Source organism: Anopheles merus, chromosome 3L (assembly GCF_017562075.2).
Source record: "Anopheles merus strain MAF chromosome 3L, AmerM5.1, whole genome shotgun sequence".
Classification (NCBI taxonomy): domain Eukaryota; kingdom Metazoa; phylum Arthropoda; class Insecta; order Diptera; family Culicidae; genus Anopheles; species Anopheles merus.
In genome coordinates, this window is record NC_054085.1 from 215,584 (window position 1) to 237,594 (window position 22,011).

The 22,011-nt window shown below is 38.1% G+C and overlaps 1 protein-coding gene across 3 annotated transcripts in view; it reads left to right on the top strand.

The window, feature by feature from the left end:
* Window positions 1–9,531: 9,531 nt before the first annotated feature.
* LOC121598902 (protein jim lovell) overlaps window positions 9,532–22,011 on the top strand; it is a 33,965-nt gene continuing 21,485 nt past the window's right edge. The window contains exons 1-4 of one of the 3 annotated variants that reach the window (XM_041926262.1): window positions 9,532–9,701; window positions 10,119–11,305; window positions 15,691–18,211; window positions 20,186–20,323. In XM_041926262.1, coding sequence (XP_041782196.1) covers window positions 16,030–18,211; window positions 20,186–20,323 — 2,320 coding nt within the window. In that variant the 5' untranslated portion in view covers window positions 9,532–9,701; window positions 10,119–11,305; window positions 15,691–16,029. Of the gene's footprint in view, window positions 9,702–10,036; window positions 10,053–10,118; window positions 11,306–15,690; window positions 18,212–20,185; window positions 20,324–22,011 lie in introns of those variants that run through there. The other 2 variants (XM_041926264.1, XM_041926263.1) reach the window with 2 other exon arrangements.

Below are 22,011 nucleotides of genomic sequence, written 5' to 3' on the forward strand. Positions count from 1 at the left end.
TAAACAAGCGAGAAAAAAATAATGAAAAGATGAGAGCGAGAAGAAAACAAGAAACTGAAGAAAAAAACACTGGAGAGTGTAGCAACAGCAGTAAATCTAAAAGATATATTCAAACCGAGAGACATTGGGTGACGCAATGCAAAGGAGACCACATCCTTGAGTTGTCAACGACATCCGTGCGTCTGCGGTTGTTTCGCATTGTTGGAAAATATAAGTGATTAAAGCATCGAAGAATTGGAACGAGCATATTCGTTCATCCAAGGGTAAAGGACCGGGCTTCCGAGAGACGTTGAGGTAGGATAAGCGTAGCGAAATCCCATATGAGAGAGTGGGAGGCAGGTGGTTGCAGATGCAGTTTATAATTTATTGGTTTTGTTAAATTTGTATGAACATATAAATTCACAATTTTGCACTTCGCTATAAATATCGCACAGTGCCACATTTCATCGAAGTTTGATGGCAAACTCGTCGATAATTATTAATTTTCCAAATATTTGTAACCAGACAAGACATTTGGAAACTATTACCTTTATAGTTAACGCAATGTACCAAAATAAAAGGATACTTTTCTTTAAATAATTAGGTTTTCGGTGTTGAAAGAATTAACGCAAAAGGAATGGAAGTGTTTTTTTTTTTCAGATACTAAATAATATTGCTGTACCCATTCCTGCAATATAAATTAATACACGCTATGTTAATGACGTTGTGTTCCATTTTGCTCAAGGGCCAGCGAGATCAACGAACAGCTCTTACCACAAAATAACACACGTTATATGTGCATGCTATTCATCGATCGTCCCCCTGCTAGCATTCATCAGTGTTTCGAGCATTCGGTGCGGGTGAATTGTTTCCTCGGCAAAAGGTTTTCCTAGGCAATCACATACGCTTATACATTCACCAATATGGACTGCGGGTGTAAAACGAGGACAAAAAACAGTAAAACATTCGTGTCGGAAAAAGACAAAAACAAACTTTGAGTTAGCCAGCCAGCCAATTGGGGTAAAAAACGCAGAAAACAAAAGTAAACTGCTTCTAAATTAAAGGAGCGCTCTCTTTGCACAACAATTTTGACATTCGCTCCGCGTCTCGTTCAGTTTCTCACAAACCCGATGATTCCCTTCGTCCTGAAATAAACGTGTCATAGCTTTCCAGAACGACGCAGTGAAGACGTCGTCCTTTAGTTTGTAAGCATGGGTGACATCGGTATTCGATGAGCACAAGTACTAGGCGACCATAGGGCTGGTAGTCGAGAGGTAGAAGCAAAACATAAAAAATAATCATCGATAAAATATATTCATATCAACGAATCCACTCAACCACACGAAGGGTAGCAGCCGAAGGTGACAAGCAGAGGCAAAGCAACGAACGTACCAAGGCAAGTGCTACAGACTGCACGAATGCTACCGTGTGCCGATGTTTAAGGGAAGTGCGGAGCACACAAGTTGGTCATATATCGTTTCCACAAAGCTAAGAAACCCGAAAAAAAATGACACACTGTCGAAGAAATTACGACCGACGGAGTGCCACACGCGTTGGCAAGGCCAAACCCATTCCACACGACCTGCTTCTAATCCACTCTACTGCTTACCTGTGAGCAGGAGTACTGGTAGCGAAAGGAAAAGGAGTTCAAGCGCTAGGGTGGCAAGTCGATGGGAAATTTACATTAATTCACTAGAAACATAAAAATGCTTACACGCACTCATAAAATTACATAATTTCTAATGCTGTTCACCCGTTCTATTCCATTTACTATGGTCTGACATTCGCTTGCATGGTACCAACGCACTATAGCCAACCCTTTAGCATTGTCCCTGTTTGTGTTTCGGGTATGTGAATGTGGGTGTGTAAGAGCTTGTAAAAAATAAAGGACGCATTCTTTTTTGACCTCGGCTCACCGTAAAGGGTAGTTGATGAACAAGTTTATTAAAGTTAATGCGCCATACATCATACGAATAAGTATATGTTTTCAGTGCTTGTTGTCGGTGTAGAATGTGTTAAACAACTGTATGCTGCTTGCCAGATGTGTTTTATGAAATGTAACAATGAGATCAAATAGAAATCAACATAATGAGTATGTCTCCGTTTTGGAGATAGCGTATGATTTTAAGTCCATACAATAAATATACTTCTTATAACCTTAAATATTTATTACGTATTACAGCATTAAAATGTTGAATATATGGTGGGATGGGAAGGCGGACTTGGGATGGAAAATTTTACCTTACATAAGACCATGTTCAAAACCATTCCCGTTCCACTCAAATGGTACCAAGATGCTAGAGGAGCTTTTTCAAGGACACATCGTACATGTGATGGGTTAAAAATGCTGTTTAAACATGTTAACCTAACTGATGCCAAAACTTTCTTTTATTTGTCGCATTACAAACATGCAAATTTTGTTTCGTATCCTCAGCTAAAAGGGTTCTTCATAGTTGCTACTTTTCGCTACTAATTTGGACCATGCACGACAGTAATGACGATGTGCGACATTTTTACAAGGGTCGTGATGGCCATAATACAAGTGGAAAATGCATCGTACCACAATGAAAGGAAGTACTGAACCCGGCAAGGGTTCATGGGCAGCGTGTATGCATGTGAATAGATCCTTTTAAAAACCCAAGTACTCTTCCTTTAGAATGCTAGAACTGGATGCAAAAAACCCCTCAAATCCCATCGACTGCCAAAACATTTGAGTTGTTAAAAAATCCGTGGGTTATGACTAGTTTAGTTGTTTTTCGTACCATACAATTTTGTGTACACTGTGCAACATTTCGATTGGCCCATCGAACAGTTTGCTAACATTTTTACAAGCTTTATAAGGTTATTTTCAGCGCCTATGTTTATGCTAATGCTAGACTGCATGCAAGTGCATGCAATAAGAGTGCATCTTCATGTTCTCGTCATTACTGTAGATATTATGCCGCTTGTTTTGAATTGGCTGCCTCTTAGTTGCGACTGCATTTGTTTGAGTGAAGATTGGAATGAAGAATGCCAATTAAGAACCTTAGTGCTTATCTTGTCTACCCTAGTTTACGATGATCCACTTTAGAAACATTTGAAACGTGCAATAATGCATCCATTCAGTTTGACACACTGTGCAAATGACTAATATGTAACGCCAAATATATGTTACTTAAATACGGTACACAATTAATGCTCCTTAACTAAAGCTAAAGTAATATTCCAAAGTAAGAAAAACCCGGATATCACGTTCATTTTACACCTTAATTCTTCTTCTTCTTCTTCTTTGGCTCAACAACCGATGCCGGTCAAGGCCTGCCAACCCACTTGTGGGGTTGGCTTTCAGTGACTTATTGATTTCCCCCCATAGCAGGATAGTCAGTCCTACGTATGGCGGCACGGTCTATTTGGGGCTTGAACCCATGACGGGCATGTTGTTAAGTCGTACGAGTTGACGACTGTACCATGAGACCGACCGCTTTACACCTTAATTATCAATATCAAAAGGATGATGTAACATGTTAGTACGATATGTTGTATAAAAAAAATAATGAAAAAACGGTAGCTCATACACAACTGTTCATCCTGATAAAATCAGCCTGATGTGCCAAATAGGAATATTTGGATGTTTGGGCCATTTGTGAATTTATGTTTTTTATCCGAGGCACTCCATCTCTCGAGAATTTCGTCCGATTCGTTGTTGTATGCACTGCAAGCAAGCAAACAGGCAAAAAAAAGTCACAAACACAGCTCGTATGCAGCATTTACGTTGCAGTCGATTGCAGATGGTTACGAAAACGGAAAGTTCTGGTTGTGGTAATTGAAGATTGAGAGGTAAATGAAGAAGAAAAAAACGTAAGGACGTTTGGAGTTCAGACTCGGTTTTGGTTTCATCTCGACGGGAAACACCCAGCCCATACGTACATCTAGGTCGTCAGTGTACGATGAAAACAGGATAAGCAAAAGTAGAATGAAAGTCTGAGCAGGTTCACCTGGGGCATGAGTTGCGATGATGTGTGTATGCTTTTAAGAGGTAAAGCACAGTCAAGGAAAACGTATCATTTCTTCAGTTCAGCAAACACTTGAGTTGTTGTTTTACTTGTTTTTTGCCGAGGTTACTTTTCCCGCAAACTCAATCCGCTAACGAGATGCAGCAGGTGAGAACAGGCGAGGAAATGGAGAGAAGCTTATTGCATCCCCGTTGCATTCCTCTTATGGCAAAAATCCCGCATCACGCAAGAGAGCAAATAAATAAGTTAAGTTTTTTAGTTAGTTTTTATCGAAATTAACGCTACCGTTTTGCAATGCTTGATGTTCTCCGTCGCTCGGTACTGTCGTAGTTCTTTCTCTAGATGAGACGTTGGCACTACTGCTTAAAAGGATACGACAAGTGAAAAACCGACGCCTAGGAGTGAAAAGGGAAAAGAAATAAGACGACGTTTAAAAAAGCATCACACAACATAGTGCAAAACAGCTCAGAACCTCGCAGCAAAGGAGTGAAAACTTATGTGTATTTTTACATTCGAATGCATCTGCCCTTACCAACGCTATAACCACCAACTTCATCAGTTGAAAGCGACGCCACACAAGCGTATGCCGGTTGCCTCTGTTTAAGAAAGATGGGGCCGCCGTGCAAGGTTGCACGTGCGTTTCTTTCACTGCCAGTTTTGCTGTGGATCAGTGCAACAAAGTTAGCTGTGCAGTATGTGGTTTTAAGGATACGCTGCGATTCCGAATCTGAGAAAGAAGCAAGTCTTATATTTGAATCATCATGAGAATGATTTCCTTTGAGAGTTGATAAAGAATGTTCAAACCGTTCACCCCAGTGGTGCTGTTGCATAAACATATTTTGACATCAGCAGACCTAACTGTCGGCATCACACAACAAATAGAGATGTGTAATGACTGGATACGCAATACACACAGTACATGTAACAGTCCCGTATTAATCAGTGAAGATGAAGCCGTGTTAGACATAGCGTGGAATTATATTAAAACGAAAGCGTTATAAATTGATATGCATCAACGAAGCTTCTATTTCGTATTCTTAGTTTCTTTAACTCTACAAAAGAGGTAATTTCTTTGTTTATTTTTATAGAGACTTTGAGCCAATTGGCCTCATTCACCTCTTTCAAAAGAGGTACGTAAGGTCTATTGGTGAAGTCCGCCACCCCTCGATCCAAAGTAAATGTTGTATTTCTGTTTCTATGAGCTTTTATTAACAAACTATGACGGGCATGTTGTTAAGTCATGGGAGTACTACGGGACCAGGTCATTTCTTCCACTCAGCATTACAAACTGTTTCACTATCTTTTTAAAGGCTTTCCTTTGCCACATAACCAAACAATCACTAGTTGCATCGAAGGGACGATGCGTCGCTTGTCTAATGAAACAAATGTGCTAGAATGTTTGATAGAAATGTTTATGTGTTATGTCAAATGTTTCTATTTTAGCTTAAACAACATAAATGATATAAAATGCAACATCTCATTAAAATTGGCAGAAGATCGTCGCTTACGAAGATAAATCTGGTCTAGCAACCTGCTCGTTATAGGAATATTTCGATGTGTGAAAATCTCTTATCTCACTTTCTTATTCTTATTTAGCACAACCACCGTTGTCATTCAAGGCCTGCCTGAACTACTAGTGGGCTTAGTTTTTAATGACTTATCGATAACCCCATAGCACGATAGTCTTTTTGCATTTCTCGTAAGGTTGGCTTAGTTGGCCTTATCACTATTTTTATCATTTCTTAATATTCAAACGAGTTTTACATTCATTAATGAGTTTATACCAAACGGGGAACCTGTGGGTAGAATTGACTTTAATTTACTAATAAAGTTTTTCTTATCACTTATCAAATCAATCTAATCAAAACAAACTTTCTGATCAAAAATATAAAATATACAGTCTGTTTCCAGCTACAATAGTGAGTTCATTGCAGTCGATTTTATGTGTGATGTCTTCATGCAGAATTATTTATATCTTAGAATTGATAATACACTTCTACTCTGTTTGTAAGCTTGTTTTTTACGTGCAAGATTTTATATGTGCCAGTTTGTTCTTAAAATCGGCACAATATCCAACATGAAAGGATGTTCGGTGTATTGAGCAAAATCCAGTCGCAGTTTATCAAAGTACACTGAATTTTATAATAAGCAACGCACAGGTGTTGTGAAATGCAAAAACGTACGAGCGATTGAAAAATAAAATTAGTTGAATCAAATCATGTGCTTACTCGTAACGAGCACATTGCCTGGTGACTATGGAAAAAAATGGATGAAAAAATCTTGTTCTTTAATTTTCGTTGATATCCATGTCATATAGACAACGTCAAGCAATTTATTATGTTTAATTTATTGGGTGTTTCGTCCAAGCGAGTTTAATAAAAATTAAATTTTATAATATGCTAAATTCAATAAAGCTTATATTACTTAGCACTTAAAATGTCTTACACTACACATTTATTAATCTATGTTTTACAAAACTTTGTTTCATATATTTACTCTCGCTATTTCAATTTTATCATTTATAGAACAATATGAATCTTTATAGAACTGTAGTGAACTATTCCAAACTTTAATTTTGAACTAAGATTTTTACATAATTTTTAACAGAGACCTCAATTGTTAGATAAATCTTTATTTTAATGGATTACTAATGTTCGGATATTTACAATGTGTTTGTGCTGGCTTACAAAATCGTTAGTTTGCATAATTTTGCATCTTATTTACTAGTATAACTATTATAACTATTTACTAGTTTTACTATATAATCTAAATAAAAAATCGTCTGTATGATAATAATTTTCTTATTTCTAATGATTTCTTATTTTTGCATTCATTCATCTTCGATGGATCATAATCAAAATCAAATAATATTGGAAATACTGGTGTCAGTGTAACGTACACAGTTTTTCATGTTTATCAAATAATTAATTTCTCGCTCTTCGTTAAATCTGATGTGCTGATCATTAATGAATGTTAGCCTGTTCGATTTTGAGTTAGCTGCATTTGCTACTGGTAACCTCGAGGATAGCGATAATAACGATAATTATCGACCATTGTTATACGGTTTGTACTTTTTTCTCTATGATCTTGTTAAACTGCATCGCGAAATCGTAAGTGACAGCCAAATGCGTAAAACAAATCTGTATGAAGGTCGCTCAATTTTAAGCACTTGAAATGAAAGTGAAAGTTGAACGATAAAATGTGTAAACCGAACTCGTGTAGTTTTTGAAATTTCTAATAACTCTGTTACTTAATCGACTTGATAATAAATAGGAATTTAGACACTAAATAAATTTAAAAAAAAACTAACATATTGTAAGTACGAGCTCTCTAAATGAAAATAATACCTTAATGACACAACCAGGTCACTAACTAACCTATCAGAAGGACATAATACTTTAATAACCTTGAAATTTTGCCAGATAAGCCCCAAAATAACCTACTTGTTACATGGTACTTGTTACTTGGCTCGTTTGAATTCTATTTCACATCATCTGATTGCATTCTTTCAGGATACTCGTCTTACCTAAAACATTTAGCCTAGTGGACATTTTATATCTTCATTCCAGTATCTCCTATAGTCGACAACAAAAAATTTTCCTGAACACTTTGAAAGACCGGTCGACTGACCGTTAGCAGTTCAAGGATCAAACAGACGTAAAAAGGTACGACGGAAACTTTCCGGAAAATGGAACCACGAACAAGGAAAAACGAAAGGAGAGCATAACAATAAGAAAAATGAACGGTCTAAATGGTCGTCTTGACGTGAAGGCGCGTGGTTAAAAAGAAAATAACCTAACCTAAAGCAGACGGATCGACCCAACGCAAAATAGCGGTCGCGACTTTTACGCTGGACCTTGCACACCTCACTGCCCCTACTGAAGATGACCGTGAAGCGCTTTGGCAGATTTTTTTTTTATTTGTTTACGTCTCATAGCCTTTCTTGTGTCCATTTATTTACCTTTTTTTATTAATTTCAAATTTGTCTTTTTTTATAAGCACCACATTAAAGTTATTCTCTAGTTCATTTGTGAAAATAATTCCCACAACTGCCGACGGAAAGGTCTATACTCTCAACAAAGAATAAATAAATAAACCAATGAAACCCATTAATACTGAAGATACTGAAGATTAAAATTAAAATTTTTGGTTGGCAGAAATTGCTCTCACAAGCTTCTTTTAAATTCATTGCCGCTGGTTTTTAAATCTGTGCACAAGGGTGCAAATCCGTAAAAAAAGTCCACTTTACTTAAGAATAGTGTGAACCTGATTTTTGATGAGTGTGTCTATGTATCTATAGCTATCAAAATAGTGTATTGGGTAGATGGTATCAAATATATAATCAACTTAGAAATAATTCATAAAATTGCTTAGTGATGTAAATTAAACAACATTGCAAATTATGTTTTGAGTAGTAAATTCATCCACGCATTTTCCCGTTTCTGTAATACAAATGAACTGGTCAATATTTAAATAACTGGCAGCAAGGAATGGTATCGCAGTGTTTCAGAATACCTAATGACGATGACCTAATGCATGCATCCCACAGCATGACCCATTCGTACATAATTCTTGTAGCAGTACCTAATCAGATTTAGAAACATGTCGCCTTTCACTCATTTCTACTCTTTAACCTATTCGTACTGTCTTTTTCTCTAATTCAGCAGTACCAGTGTATGTGTATGTAATATAATTATGCGCATGTGCATACTACATCGTATGTAGAAGAAAAAGGAGATTAGAAGAATAGAGGAAATAGAAGAGTTATCTTTGTTGTTCCAGTGCTGTTTTCTCCTAACATTGGCTCAGCTACTGTGGTCTCTTGATTTTCAACTGTACTCTTATATCAACTGCCGCTATCAACCGAGTGCACACTTTGACCGACTGAAAGAAAATGATTCCCCCTTTGTTTTGCGGTACAAGCACAGTCCTAAAGTGAGTTACGCGTTTAATTCCAGTCAAATATAGCGCTCGTTTCATTTCTCTGAGCGTCTCTGGGTGACCCGAGGTCGCTGAGGTTCGTCGAACATGTGCAGTTTAAATGTCAGCTAGCTGGGTTGGCTGCATACTTTTGTTTGCTAAACCATAACCCAATTAGCCATACTGTCAAACCAAACCGATCTCACCCTGATCTTATTATTCTATATCCTATATTTAAAACACTTAATGTAAACATATAGGCCTATTTCAAGCCTTTAGTCGATTCAAATGTCTTATATATCCCATAATCAAAGGTATTTAACATATGACATATACAAAAGTATTTCTTCTCCTCATTTTTTAATTGACCTCATCTAAATATAGAATAATAATAAAAAAGCACGCAGCCTTTCAGCTTATGCGAGTTACAAATGGTTTGCTCTGGTAGCTTCGGATCACCCAAAGCCACTGAGATAAACGAAACGAACAAGGCATCTCACTGGAAAGACATCTCACGAGCGCTACTGGCACAAAAATAAGAGCTCAACATAAGGAGAACTCACCGGGTCAAGAGTGTCGCTCACATCAGGGTTATGCTTATGCTGCAAAGAAAAGGGGGAATTAATCTGTTTCGGTCGGTCAAAATGTGCACTCGGTTGGCGGCGGCAGTCGAAATTTGGTCTCCTTTCGTTTGATAAAGCAAGTGCCACAGTTGTTTCCATTTGTTACAAGAAGTGGGAACAAAATCACAACAGCAAAATTAACGGCCCTTTTATACAAAATAATATTCTATCTACGGTCAGAAAAAGTGTAAGTGAATTGTGTTCATGTCGAATCAAAAAGAGTAATAAACGTGTGAAAATGTTGAAGATGCGACAGTTTCGCTTTTGATCAACAACAATAACAACGACAATAGCAACACCAGCATCAAAATAGTGCTATTGAATAGTTTGGAACCGAGTTTAAAATTAAATGAATTTCGCTTTGCACATAGAATGTCTAAACATCGATATCGAGTTTTATTTGTAATGCTGTAATATTTTTTTACGGGCACAAGCATCTAAAACAATGACGATCTTCATTCAAAAAGTTTATACCTCGTTATTGTACCTATTTTGTGCATATGTCAGCGAGATGTAAACTAGATCGACATGTTTTATGGTGATGAACATCTTCGCATAGAAAAGGATAGCAGTGCTTCATTACCGTTACCTTCTTTTTCTACAGGTATAATAATAAATGCATCGGGAAATTCTAACAACGAGTGTTCCAGCAACAATCCAAACAAGAAACAAAGGAAGCCGGTTGAAATAATAAAGGATTACAAGAGTGTAACTGTGTGCATCATGGAATAGATCGGTTTGGAAAGCTGTTTCAGTGATAATTGCAGTGGTTCCTTGTAAGGCAATAAAAAGTGTATTCAAAAATAAGACAAGTGGCAAAAAGAAGCGTGTAATGTTTTCTTTTATGTATATGGTGCAATACAAATGTGAAGCCTTTTTTAATTGTATGGCTATTCCGTCAATGATCTGTTACTGTAAGTTGGGCCTAGAGAAAATGTCTTGAATGGATCATGTTAGTTACAGTGCTTCAGTTGACAAGTGAAACTAAACGAGCGTCTTTTCTGGTGCTTTTTATCGAGATGTTGTCTCGAAAACTTTGACATGGAATGTTGATACTAACAGACGTGCAATAAATGCTTCAATCTCTTGAGTGCGGATGAGAGAAATTCCACGACTATGTGAAACATAAGAATAATGAGTTAAGTGCTAACTTCTTCGTTAGGTTTTAAATGCATCGTCAAAATTGAACTTTCGGAACTAAGATATAATTTCATTAGAACCTTTAGTTTGATTATGTTATGTGCAATCGTAAATATGTGATAAAATTACAAAACAACGTCCGGTCAATAGTAATACAAACGATGCCGAATTATGTTCAATTCTTCAATTATGTTGTACTATAAATGTGTGTGATGTTGTATCGTGCTTCAAATTGTTCGATGGTGTGCAAATAGGGCTAAAAAGTGCAGATAGAGTAAAATATAGTTTTAGAGTGTGTTTGTGCAAAATTGTGGTACTTATCGCAGCTAAAAATTAAAACAAAATCGGAAAAAGTGAACAAAATTGCCTTGGAAATAAAAGGAAAACGTAAACATGTTTGGCTTCAGCAATGAAAAACAACAATCATATTGGAAACGATAAGAAATTGATAAAATTACGAAGCAAAGGATGTAATTGCTATGAAACTCCTTTGCAAAAAAAATAACTGTAACCCTGCTAACTTAAATTGAATCTACGAAGTTTTGGCAATAGTTCAATTATGATCGAAAATATCGTACGATTTAAAGTTTATGAATGAGCACTACCTGGAGAGCAAAATGAGGCATTCAGATAATAAGGTGACGTGTAAAGGTACGTTTAAAAACAACTGCAGGATTATTTGTGGGTTTACCGATTCAAAATTATTTTACAGCGTTTTGTATTCTTTTTTGAATAAAGTGTCGATGGCTCAGTGTGTTGAAAACAGTAAAACACATTTTTTTTAAAGAATGGACGATTAATTGCATGCTACTCAAATTCCTTTAAATTTATTTAGCCACCCACAATATCTTACGGTGAAGGTGTCGTGTAGTGCCTAAGGTATTTTATATTCGCAGGAGATTTTTTCCCATCGGAGGCATGCTATGGCATAAATTATGATAATTAATGCGCTAACACCATGCTCAGATCTCCCAGCAACACTAATCGGTCGATAGCTTTAATTCTTTCCAACTCAAATCAAACATTAGAATAGAGTTCTTCGTGCATGTGTGTATGTGTGATTGTGTAGCGGCGAAAGAGAGGGAGAAGGATATAGACCATTGTATATTAGCAATTCAACGAAAGAGCAACATAATGTTTAGATTGGTGGTGTGACGTTAGACATTAAATGCCCACCACCCTCATACAATCGATCTCATCCTTGTACGATATAAAACACACAATTTTGTTAAAATGTGTGTCGGTATTGTTAACCCGATGGAAAGTGTGTGTATGGGAAGGAATAAACCTTGAACAGTAACATTCTTTAGAACTATTAATAAATCAAATCTATCGCAACACCTGACCCGATGCTCAACGTTCACTTACATTGCAGCTATAAACCTTTTTCAATTTTCGTACAGTCCCTTCCGTCTTGTGACGACAGTACACATGTAGCGTCTGTACATGTAAGCAAATGTGTGGTAAAATTAACTCCTAACGTAATCTGAGGTTAACCTTTGCTCATAAAAAAATCGAATCACTTTCAAAAACCAGGAGACAAGGCAAGGATTCGTTTGTTGGTCAAGCATATGAGGTGTAATACTGAAAGGGCTAACGGCCTACGTCACCCTATTGTATGCTTCACGAGCATTGCGTGTTGATGAGAATCAACGTCAATAATTATATGTGTGTAGCTCCATTGACAAGCGCGAGGAGCCGGAAGGAAAATACCCGTAAAGAAAGAAATCAGAGCAATTGTTTAATTAAGTTTTCCCTTCTTACTCCAAAAGTGTCTCATGGATTTGTTTTTTGTATATAACAGGATTCGTACATGTGGTAGATAGCACATATATTCAATGGTATTATTTTTCTTGTTGAAAGTATAAAATATTTCAGATGAATCAAAACCACAAATGTTTTCATAATTAATTATATTCTATTATTGATCTGTAGGTAATGCATTTTATTCGAAATTCTATTCAGACTGATAATTTCATAAGCTAGTTATATTTTATAAGAAATATTTGAAGTGTATATATTCCTCATCCCTCTTCTCCAGAGAAAATTAAATTAATTAACAATACAATAGTTCAGTAACGAATTTATTGATTTAAATATTAAAAGCATATTTTGTATTCTCATCGATGTGATTTTTTTTACGAGAGTCTGTACAGTTAATCGCAACTTAACAGACGTGCAATAAATGCGCTAACACCATGCTCAGATCTCCCAGCAACACTAATCGGTCGATAGCTTTAATTCTTTCCAACTCAAATCAAACATTAGAATAGAGTTCTTCGTGCATGTGTGTATGTGTGATTGTGTAGCGGCGAAAGAGAGGGAGAAGGATATAGACCATTGTATATTAGCAATTCAACGAAAGAGCAACATAATGTTTAGATTGGTGGTGTGACGTTAGACATTAAATGCCCACCACCCTCATACAATCGATCTCATCCTTGTACGATATAAAACACACAATTTTGTTAAAATGTGTGTCGGTATTGTTAACCCGATGGAAAGTGTGTGTATGGGAAGGAATAAACCTTGAACAGTAACATTCTGAATTGAACAGCAACGATCCAATTAATCAAATATATTGCTGCTCATTTCACAACGCCTCGAGAGCTACAATGGTCTTCTAGATGAATACCGCATTAGTCCTTGTTGGGGCAGTAAAATTTTTGACACAAATTAGCACGAAAACAACCCTATTCTCAACCGTTACGTACATTAGTAGCATAAACCTTCCCGTAGTGCGTTTGTGTAGGACGGTGTGAACAACGATTTTCTACTGTACCGCTTGGCAGGTGATATGTTCTGCTGAGCGATGTGCAGAAATGCAGGAAGTGTGGTGTAGTTTGCTTTAAACCCTACATTGCTGCTTGAGCAAGGTTTTACCATCTGAACACTACAAGCATCGAGCGCAGGGACAATTTCGAACATGAGCATTTCATTTCACTCTCCTGCTACTCATTTTCCAGTCTCGATGCAGGTCAGAGCTTGGATGTGCTTGGCTTTTCTGCACCTGTGACGACAACGTTAACTTAACAGTATGCAATAATGCGCCTTCTCCATTTGAAGAGCCAAGACTACCAACGAACAACCTGTGGAGGCAAACCTCGAGTCTTTCAGTTCTAGTCCACCGAGAAATCCTCGCTGTTGTGTGCAAATCTCCCAACCGAGACGGCTCGAGGTTCTTTTCGGGCAACCTTTACCCAGCGTAACATATTCCTTATGATGTGTTAATACGTGTCACCCCTCGTTATGTTATACTCGGTTCATGCAAATGTGCGGAAGCTGTACTTAACTCGAGACGGTGCACGGTAAACGCGTGTTGCCATTGGCATCGATCCGTCTCATTTTTGCTTGTGATTCGAAATGTTGTTCAACCTTGTCTAACGCTACACGTTACTGAGGAGTAGAATTCTTTCTTGCAATTTCTAATGACTGTAATTAGAACACCTTGGGCTTTGCAAATTAGTTCGGTGGTCATCAGTTTTACTCTGTTAGTTTACCTTTTTGATTGAAATTTAAATACATTTATGCGATATTGCTTTTAGAAAATATAATCATTTCAGGTTTTTGCAAACCATAATGCACAAAAAAAATTTAACGGATGATATGAATGGGATGGAAAATATCTTATCGTGGGATAAAAAAGCATCTATTGAAAATCTATTATCAAGGATCCATCAAAATATGTTTCATAACTAAATTTTGTCCCTCACCTAGCATTTTTGTTCATGATTCATACAGACATGATTGAAATAAATTGCGTTGAACTGCTACGGTAAAACTTAACATACTAGAACGTGGTTTAAATTTTTCTATCGATATAATTATCATTGTGCCAATTGAGGTTTCTTTCTATTTTACGAAAATATTTATTCAATAATGCTAAAAAAACAATATTAAATATATTGAATCCTTTAGCAGCTGCATTATACAGTAGGTGACCGCTAACTGGATGTGTTTTAACTGGAGCGTTTTGTAACTGAAGGTTCGCTAACTAGAGTGATTATCAGTTAAAGAACACTTAAACGTCAAAACATGAAACATCTGGAATCTCATGAAGAGAAATTTGTCGCAAATGTGCATTTTCCACACAATTTTAGGCTCCTTTTCCTACCTTTTCTATTTTACCTACGTTTGCGTATTGCGTTACACGAATTACTATACTTTATATATTAGCGTTGTTCGTTAACTGGAGCTTGTTTACCTCTCAGTTAGCGGTCATCTACTGTACAACCTTTTCGAAAGATTGAAAATATTGCATAATATTGAAATTATGTGCTAATTTAACAAATATGTCAGCAGCAGATCAAAGTTATTTTCTATCTACAAGTTGATTATTGAATTATAATTTATCTGTGATATGAAAACAAATCACGTTTGTTTATTTGCAATAAAATTGTTGACTGAACCCGCTATCATTAGTTTAGTGTTGTTTCGATTAACGTATAAGTTATAACAAATGAAAGCTTACTTGTTTATAGTGTTTTCCGTGTTGTTAAGTTTTTTTACTTATTCGCAGTAAAATGTTGACGTAAATGAAATTGTAATTTGAGGCATGATAACTAACAAAAGATTGTTAATCATAAAGTATATTTAGTGACTTTTTTCTAATCCAAATCATCACAGCAAAGCTCAATAGTAACCTTCTATTAAAAAAAAACGATGATTTAAGATTTACAGTCAACTTTTTTTTATAAGTGATTCCATAGCCAACAATAAATATATGCACTACTGTAAGTGACAGGTTGGGAAAACAATGCTATGAAAAAGGAAGATTTCACTAATGCATGTTGCTTTGAATGTTTATGACCGACAATGCTTTTTCTTTAATTTCTTACTATCCAGTGGAATAGCTCATTTTTAGCAAAGTAACAAGCCGTCATGTACATGCAAACCATAACAAAAGCCGCCAATTATGAAGAAGGGTAGACATTTCCTAGTTACAGTGTACATTCAAATAGCTCTTCCTTTGAGAACAAGCATTCGTCTCACAATAATAAAATAATGTTTTCTTTTACTTTCTTTTCTCTCTGCAGGGCGTAGAATACAAACCATCAACAGCAATGCTACGGATCAAACATTCAAGTGAAAAAAGGCTTTTAATGATTTTTATAAGGCCAGAAATAAGTGATAAGGCAAGGGAGAGGTATCTGTCATCGTCCATCGTGAAAAACATAGTTCAAGGGATCTGAAAACAAATACGCCAAAAAAGCTTGCGATCAATCTGGCATGGAATAAGAATTACCACAGCGTCAGATATAGTCGAAGAGTTTGCATTCAAAATAATACCATAAATGACAGTTTTGACATTTACACACAGCAGATAAAAAGAGTACAACCAAACTGGAAACGATAGGCTTCTAAACAGAAAAATTATGAAAGAATCATTTGAAATCATGCCTGACCAAGAACACTACAGCCTTCGGTGGAACAATCACCAAAATCATATACTCCGTGCATTTGACACGTTATTGCAAACAAAGACGCTCGTTGATGTAACATTGGTTTGTGCAGAAACAAGTATTCGCGCTCATAAGGTAGTGCTGTCAGCTTGCTCCCCATTTTTTCAGCGTGTTTTTTCGGATACCCCCTGTAAACATCCTGTAATTGTGTTAAAAGACTTCCGTGGATGGGTGGTACAGGCAATAGTAGATTTTATGTACCGTGGTGAAATCAGTGTTCCTCAGGAACGGCTATCGGTACTAATACAGGCCGGAGAATCACTGCAGGTACGTGGACTGGTGGATCATCCAGTAGCAGCCAACACCCCAACACCAGCCGAATCACCTGAAGACTTTAGCTTGCTGGAAGCTTCTCTTATATCGCCCACGTCGCCATCTCTACCCTCACCTAATTTTCAAACGAATCATCAATCGGGTCAGCTTCGCCACCACTCAACGACTCCCAGCAGTTTGATATCCGGGAACGCATCAAAACTTTTGCTACCGCCGCAAGTGTTTGCTGATCCTTCGATCAGCCTCCCCAGTGCACCCGTTGATCCGTGCACTTCTCCAATGCCGCGACGTAAACAAGCGCGTCCAAGAAGACGCTCTGGCGACTGTGGACCGCAGGACCTGAGCAGCAAACCCTCAACACCTGTCCCACAAACTTTGGACGACGACGAGACTGAACGCGATCTGCTTGATGAACGTCCAGACGATGAGGATGATCTAGAAGATTTGGAAGACGATGATGACGAAGACCTTAAGCGCATCTTGCACCGTAGCCAATCGGTCGACGAAAAACTGGCCGCACTAGTGGCAAATGAAAATTTACGAACACACTCTTCCAATAGCTTGACAACAACTCCGATAACGACGAATCCAACGAGCAACGATGAACGACGATCGCGCTCGTTACACAAATTAAGTCCTCGCAAAACACCATCCACCAATTCCAGTGCGGAACTCCTGAGGGATGGCGATCTCGAAACTGACCCGGTAGCAGTATCGTCTGCTTCTCCACCAGTATCTGATGGACCGGAGAATCTATGCATGAAAAAATCCTCTTCCAGTAGTTCATGTTTAATTAGAAATAGTTCGAGCGGAGGTAGTGAGCAGCACGAGCGATTAGGACCAATCGACGCTTCGGACAACAACACAGCCAACGCTGAAACGAGTGATGGAGCAGCCATTCGAGACGGTACAGCACGCATGTCGGATGGGAGCAAAGAATCCTCTTCTCTTTCTGACGGCATCAGTGGACAATTGAGTAATCGAGGACTTCTTTCCCTGAAGGATATACGGCATCTGAACCGCGCGGCTTTAAACCGCTCCCTTGGATCAATCTCCCCTCCACCTTCTTTCTCATCGCTAAGCAACAACCTACATCCGGCTCTGAGTCTTATGCATCACCATCACCATCATCATCATCATCATGGAGAATCGAAACGTGTGAAGCTCGAAGATCGTGAGGATGAGCGCTCGCTGCTGCACGACGACATGATGGAACCGCCACACTTTTTGGATCATATGGATCTAGCACTCAGTACCCATCAACATCCGCTAGCACACCACCTTGCCCACCATCATCACCTACGCAATTCTTCCCCTCATGTAAGACCCCCAATAGTCGACGCTGGCATTGACAATAACGGCAGCAACAAGCAGAATAATAGCGGTATCCCCAGCAATAACAATAACGATAGCGCCGGCACTAACAATCACAACAGTATCCTGAACCAGCTCCACAGTAACCCAAATAACAAGCACCATCATCAGTCTGGTGGCCGACCTGGAACTCCCAAGCATCCATCTAGTATAGCAATCAACAACAACAATGCCAACAACAGCTCCTCCAGCAACAGTAGCAAAAATAACGGAGGCAGTAACAGTACCGGTAGCAACAACAATCTCCACCATGGTCATCACCCCCATCATCATCCACACAATGGTCCAAAAGGATCTGCTGGAGGGCCGAAAGACTTTCTCCACAGTCCCACCCTTAACTTTCCACCCTTCTTCAATCATGCCGAAGGACCACCGAGACCGACCCATTCGCCACTTCCATTCCCGCATATGCCATCGGTGTCCTCCCTGACGCTCACTCCACCTCACAGTAAGTGTTGCGTGTATAAATATTTAGTATGAATATTGGGTAAGGGTGTATGAACACTACATAGCGCACGACCATTTAAACAAATTGGCTATGTATAAATATTTTTCAAGCAATCCGGCCTGACTAATAAATTAAAATTTAAAAGTTTTGAATGGTTTTACGAAAGATATTTAAGACTATCAAACATTCATAAACTGTTTTAGTTTATAGCATTACCAAGCAATTTTTTTTCGCAATCGTTATCATCATAGCAAAATTATGTCGACTGCCTTTTCCTTCTCCTCAATTTTGGGTAAAATTTTAAGATCGTTGAAAATGGAACTGCTGAACAAAGCAAATCAATTCAATGATATGGACGCCTTTTTCTCACAAGATTGTTCAACCGTCCAATAATTAACCATACTGTGTTATTGCTTGTCATAGGCTTTGCTGCAATGTTGAAGATGTTTCGATGTTGGAATTCGGCTCCTGTGAAGTTCGTCTTACGTGCATTTTACCTTTGTAAAACTGTTAACAAAACTATGTCTACCTTACTTATAGCAATGGTAGTCACACTCACATGCCATCCCTCCCTCCCCTGGTTCCCGAGAGGGAGCTGTCTCAACCGTTCAAACGTTCTGCCCATTGTCCATTTCTGAGCTTTCTTTTGGGTAAATTCAAAAAGGTAGGCTATAAAAATAAAAATTAAGATATTTCCCCCTATTGTTTTCCGCCCAAATTTCGCGGCCGCTTTTTACTAACGCTGCTAACGGCGCCCCCCGCATGACCGCAAACCATGCGGCCAACAATGACCATATAAAATTACATATTTTATCATACACGCTCGCGAGGTCGCAAACGTCCATCCGTCCGTCCGCATGAACGGGCCGCTTCCAATAATTCGTTCATTCACTGTTTCCTCGCAGCTTTACTCTTCAATGCTCTCTGCAGTGGTGGCTGAGTAGATTCATGTGATTTCCACCAGTCAGCTGAACGAGAAAAATACTCCATCGTCAATGATAATATCATCAAAAAGTACGGCGGCTCTTATACACCCAACAGTCGCGGCCACGCGTAATTAACGCACTGGAGCAAGGTGTCGTTTTTTGGAACCGATCCCGTTAACCTTCTTTTCGGTTGTTCTCTGCATGACGTGGGACGATTTTTTGAATGACTGAAATTGGGAAGAAGCAACCCTATCTTCGCCGTGGCAGCACATGATTAGCACGGGAAAAATCTCAACTATCTATGCTGCCCTGCGTAGGTGTCATTATTTCTTTTGTTTTAGTTGTTTTCCCCTCATTTCGGGTCGTTTTGTGTTTTCTAACCAACTATGTATGTATGCATGAGCGTACGGACACAAACACACACACACACACGCGCGTATCATACTGTTGGTGGTGTGTATGTAGTTCACACGATTTTTTTATGAAGGAGTGTATTTTGGTGTTTTGTTCAAAAAAGTTCGCATCACTGGGGCGGGTTTGGGAAATTTAATGAAACGGACGACGGCAGAAGCCTTGTGAACGAACGAAATGCAAAAGTGTGCTGCATGGTCACACAGCGTAGGTCGTTGGACATTCCTTAATTCTTTCATTCTTTTCGGATCCAGCTGGGTTGGCTCTTTGGCTCATCTACAATTTTGCACTTTTTGGTCGTTTTTAATGTATGTGAGATAGTGACGGTGAGGGTAGTTCATGACCTGAATGGATACAATATATTCGAAGACAAGCTTAAGTCCGAGCGCCTATTGGACGAGTATGTTTATCTTGACCGTTTTTTATACTTTTGCTCATTATGATTTCACGCGTATCGTGGGATTTTTTTTGCTCTGTTGTAATGCGTCAAACGTCTTACAGGTCGCAAGAAAGGTATAGCTTTGATATGTGTTTCAAACTAATATAGTTCTCATTCCACATTTCTTGCTATAGACACAGTCCAAATGAGTATAGAATAACACCTTAGAAACTAACTAAAAAACCTTCTTTTTTGCAGTGTTTGGTCTAGATTCACCGCTAGGACTGTTTCCGCCAGGAATGGATCCTGGCAAAATATACAGCCCATTAATGGAAATGTCTGATCCCAGGGGATTGCATCATGAAGGACCTCCGTTCCTCAAGAAGAAAAGTAAGTGTATGTATTCCAATAACTATTAACAATCTCATTGCTAGAGAGTTTCTTACATTAAGGTAGCCATGCATAAAAACATGATCTTGTTTTAGAATGAATAATAATTGAAATTTATAGTAATACCATAAATCTACCAACCATCAACAAATATTCCGAGCCAACCATTAAATGGAGCAACCAAGTAACGCAATAAAAACGATACTTATTTGATCGCCGTTACGCTTTGATGGATATCCTAATCGTCACTTGGAGGCTACACGGCACAAGCTATATTGAGTATAGCTAACTTCCGAATGTCAAAGCACGTGCAACAAACAGTTACGTTAATGCAATTTTCACAGCTTTGTTTTTTTTTTGTTTAATTTCTTCTTTTTCTTCATGCTGTCGGACCGACAGGTGGCTTTATAAACACTGAGTCTTTCTGTCGATCATGTCACACATGATCGAACACATCTTGTCAACCCATTGAAATGTACGACAAATTTTCACATATGTACCATTAACATCGTCTTGATGTGCATGTGTGTGAGTGTGTTTTTAACATTAAAACTTTCCTACACTTGCGAAAGTTTTTATTATCATATTCCTTCGCAATACAGAGCCTGCACAGTAAAAACGAATGCCTTTTTATTAATCAAGTGAACCTACAGTTTCCTACACTTGCGAATGTTTTTATTATCATATTCCTTCGCAATACAGAGCCTGCACAGTAAAAACGAATGACTTTTTATTAATCAAGTGAACTTGAAAAAAAAAAATGTTCACACGCTTAGAAAATATATTTACTTTTTAGGAATACATTTGTAAAAATTCGTACAATTGTTTCCAATGTAAATTGTTTTGACTGAGGTGGAGGGATCGTGGACATAAATGGATGGGTGAGTACTTCCGGTATTGGGGCCCTTCACGATTCTAGTCAGTTTTTTGTATGGAGTTTGACAGTTGAAGGCTGAAATCATGTAAACACTCCATACAAAACCACACAAAAAACTAGCCTGCAATTTTCAGTCTAGATTATTCTAGCCTCAAAGCTAGAATTAGATTCGAGTACCTGCTCGAAAACACGGCGTTGTTTACATTTACCCCAAGGTGCATTAAAGAGATCACGTGGTCGAATCTAGAATCAAAGTGTATGTAGTCCTGGTGGTCTCATAGTATGTTTTTTAAAACCAACTTTGAATATCAGTTTTTGACAGGATGGGTGAACACTTTTGTTCAAACAAGCTTTCTGGAGGCTTGACGAATACTCAAAACACTCTTAAAATTTTCATTCAGGAGCAGAAGCGATAAAAATCGGCCTTCTAAATTCACACACCTTGGGAAAAGCCCACCTGTATATTATACACACTTAGATAGCTGCTCGAAAACTGCTATACAATGCAAACCGCTGACAGGCTGAAATTTCAGCCTACGACCTTACAACGAAAAGGGCCCCATTGTTGGAATTAATAGCCGGCATCGCGAATAAATGAACTCTTTTTAACAGTCGTTTAAAGTTCATTTTGGTTTAACCGAGTTCATTTGTTGTTCATTCCTGTTAAAATAAACGACCGTCAAAACAGTTAACGACTGCTCGATATCGCATATAGGCAAACACGGGGGGGGGGAATTCGAGCAGTCTAATTAAACAACTGTTAATTTGTATCGCATACGCTCTTGACAGTCGTTTGTTTAACGGCGACATAGTACCT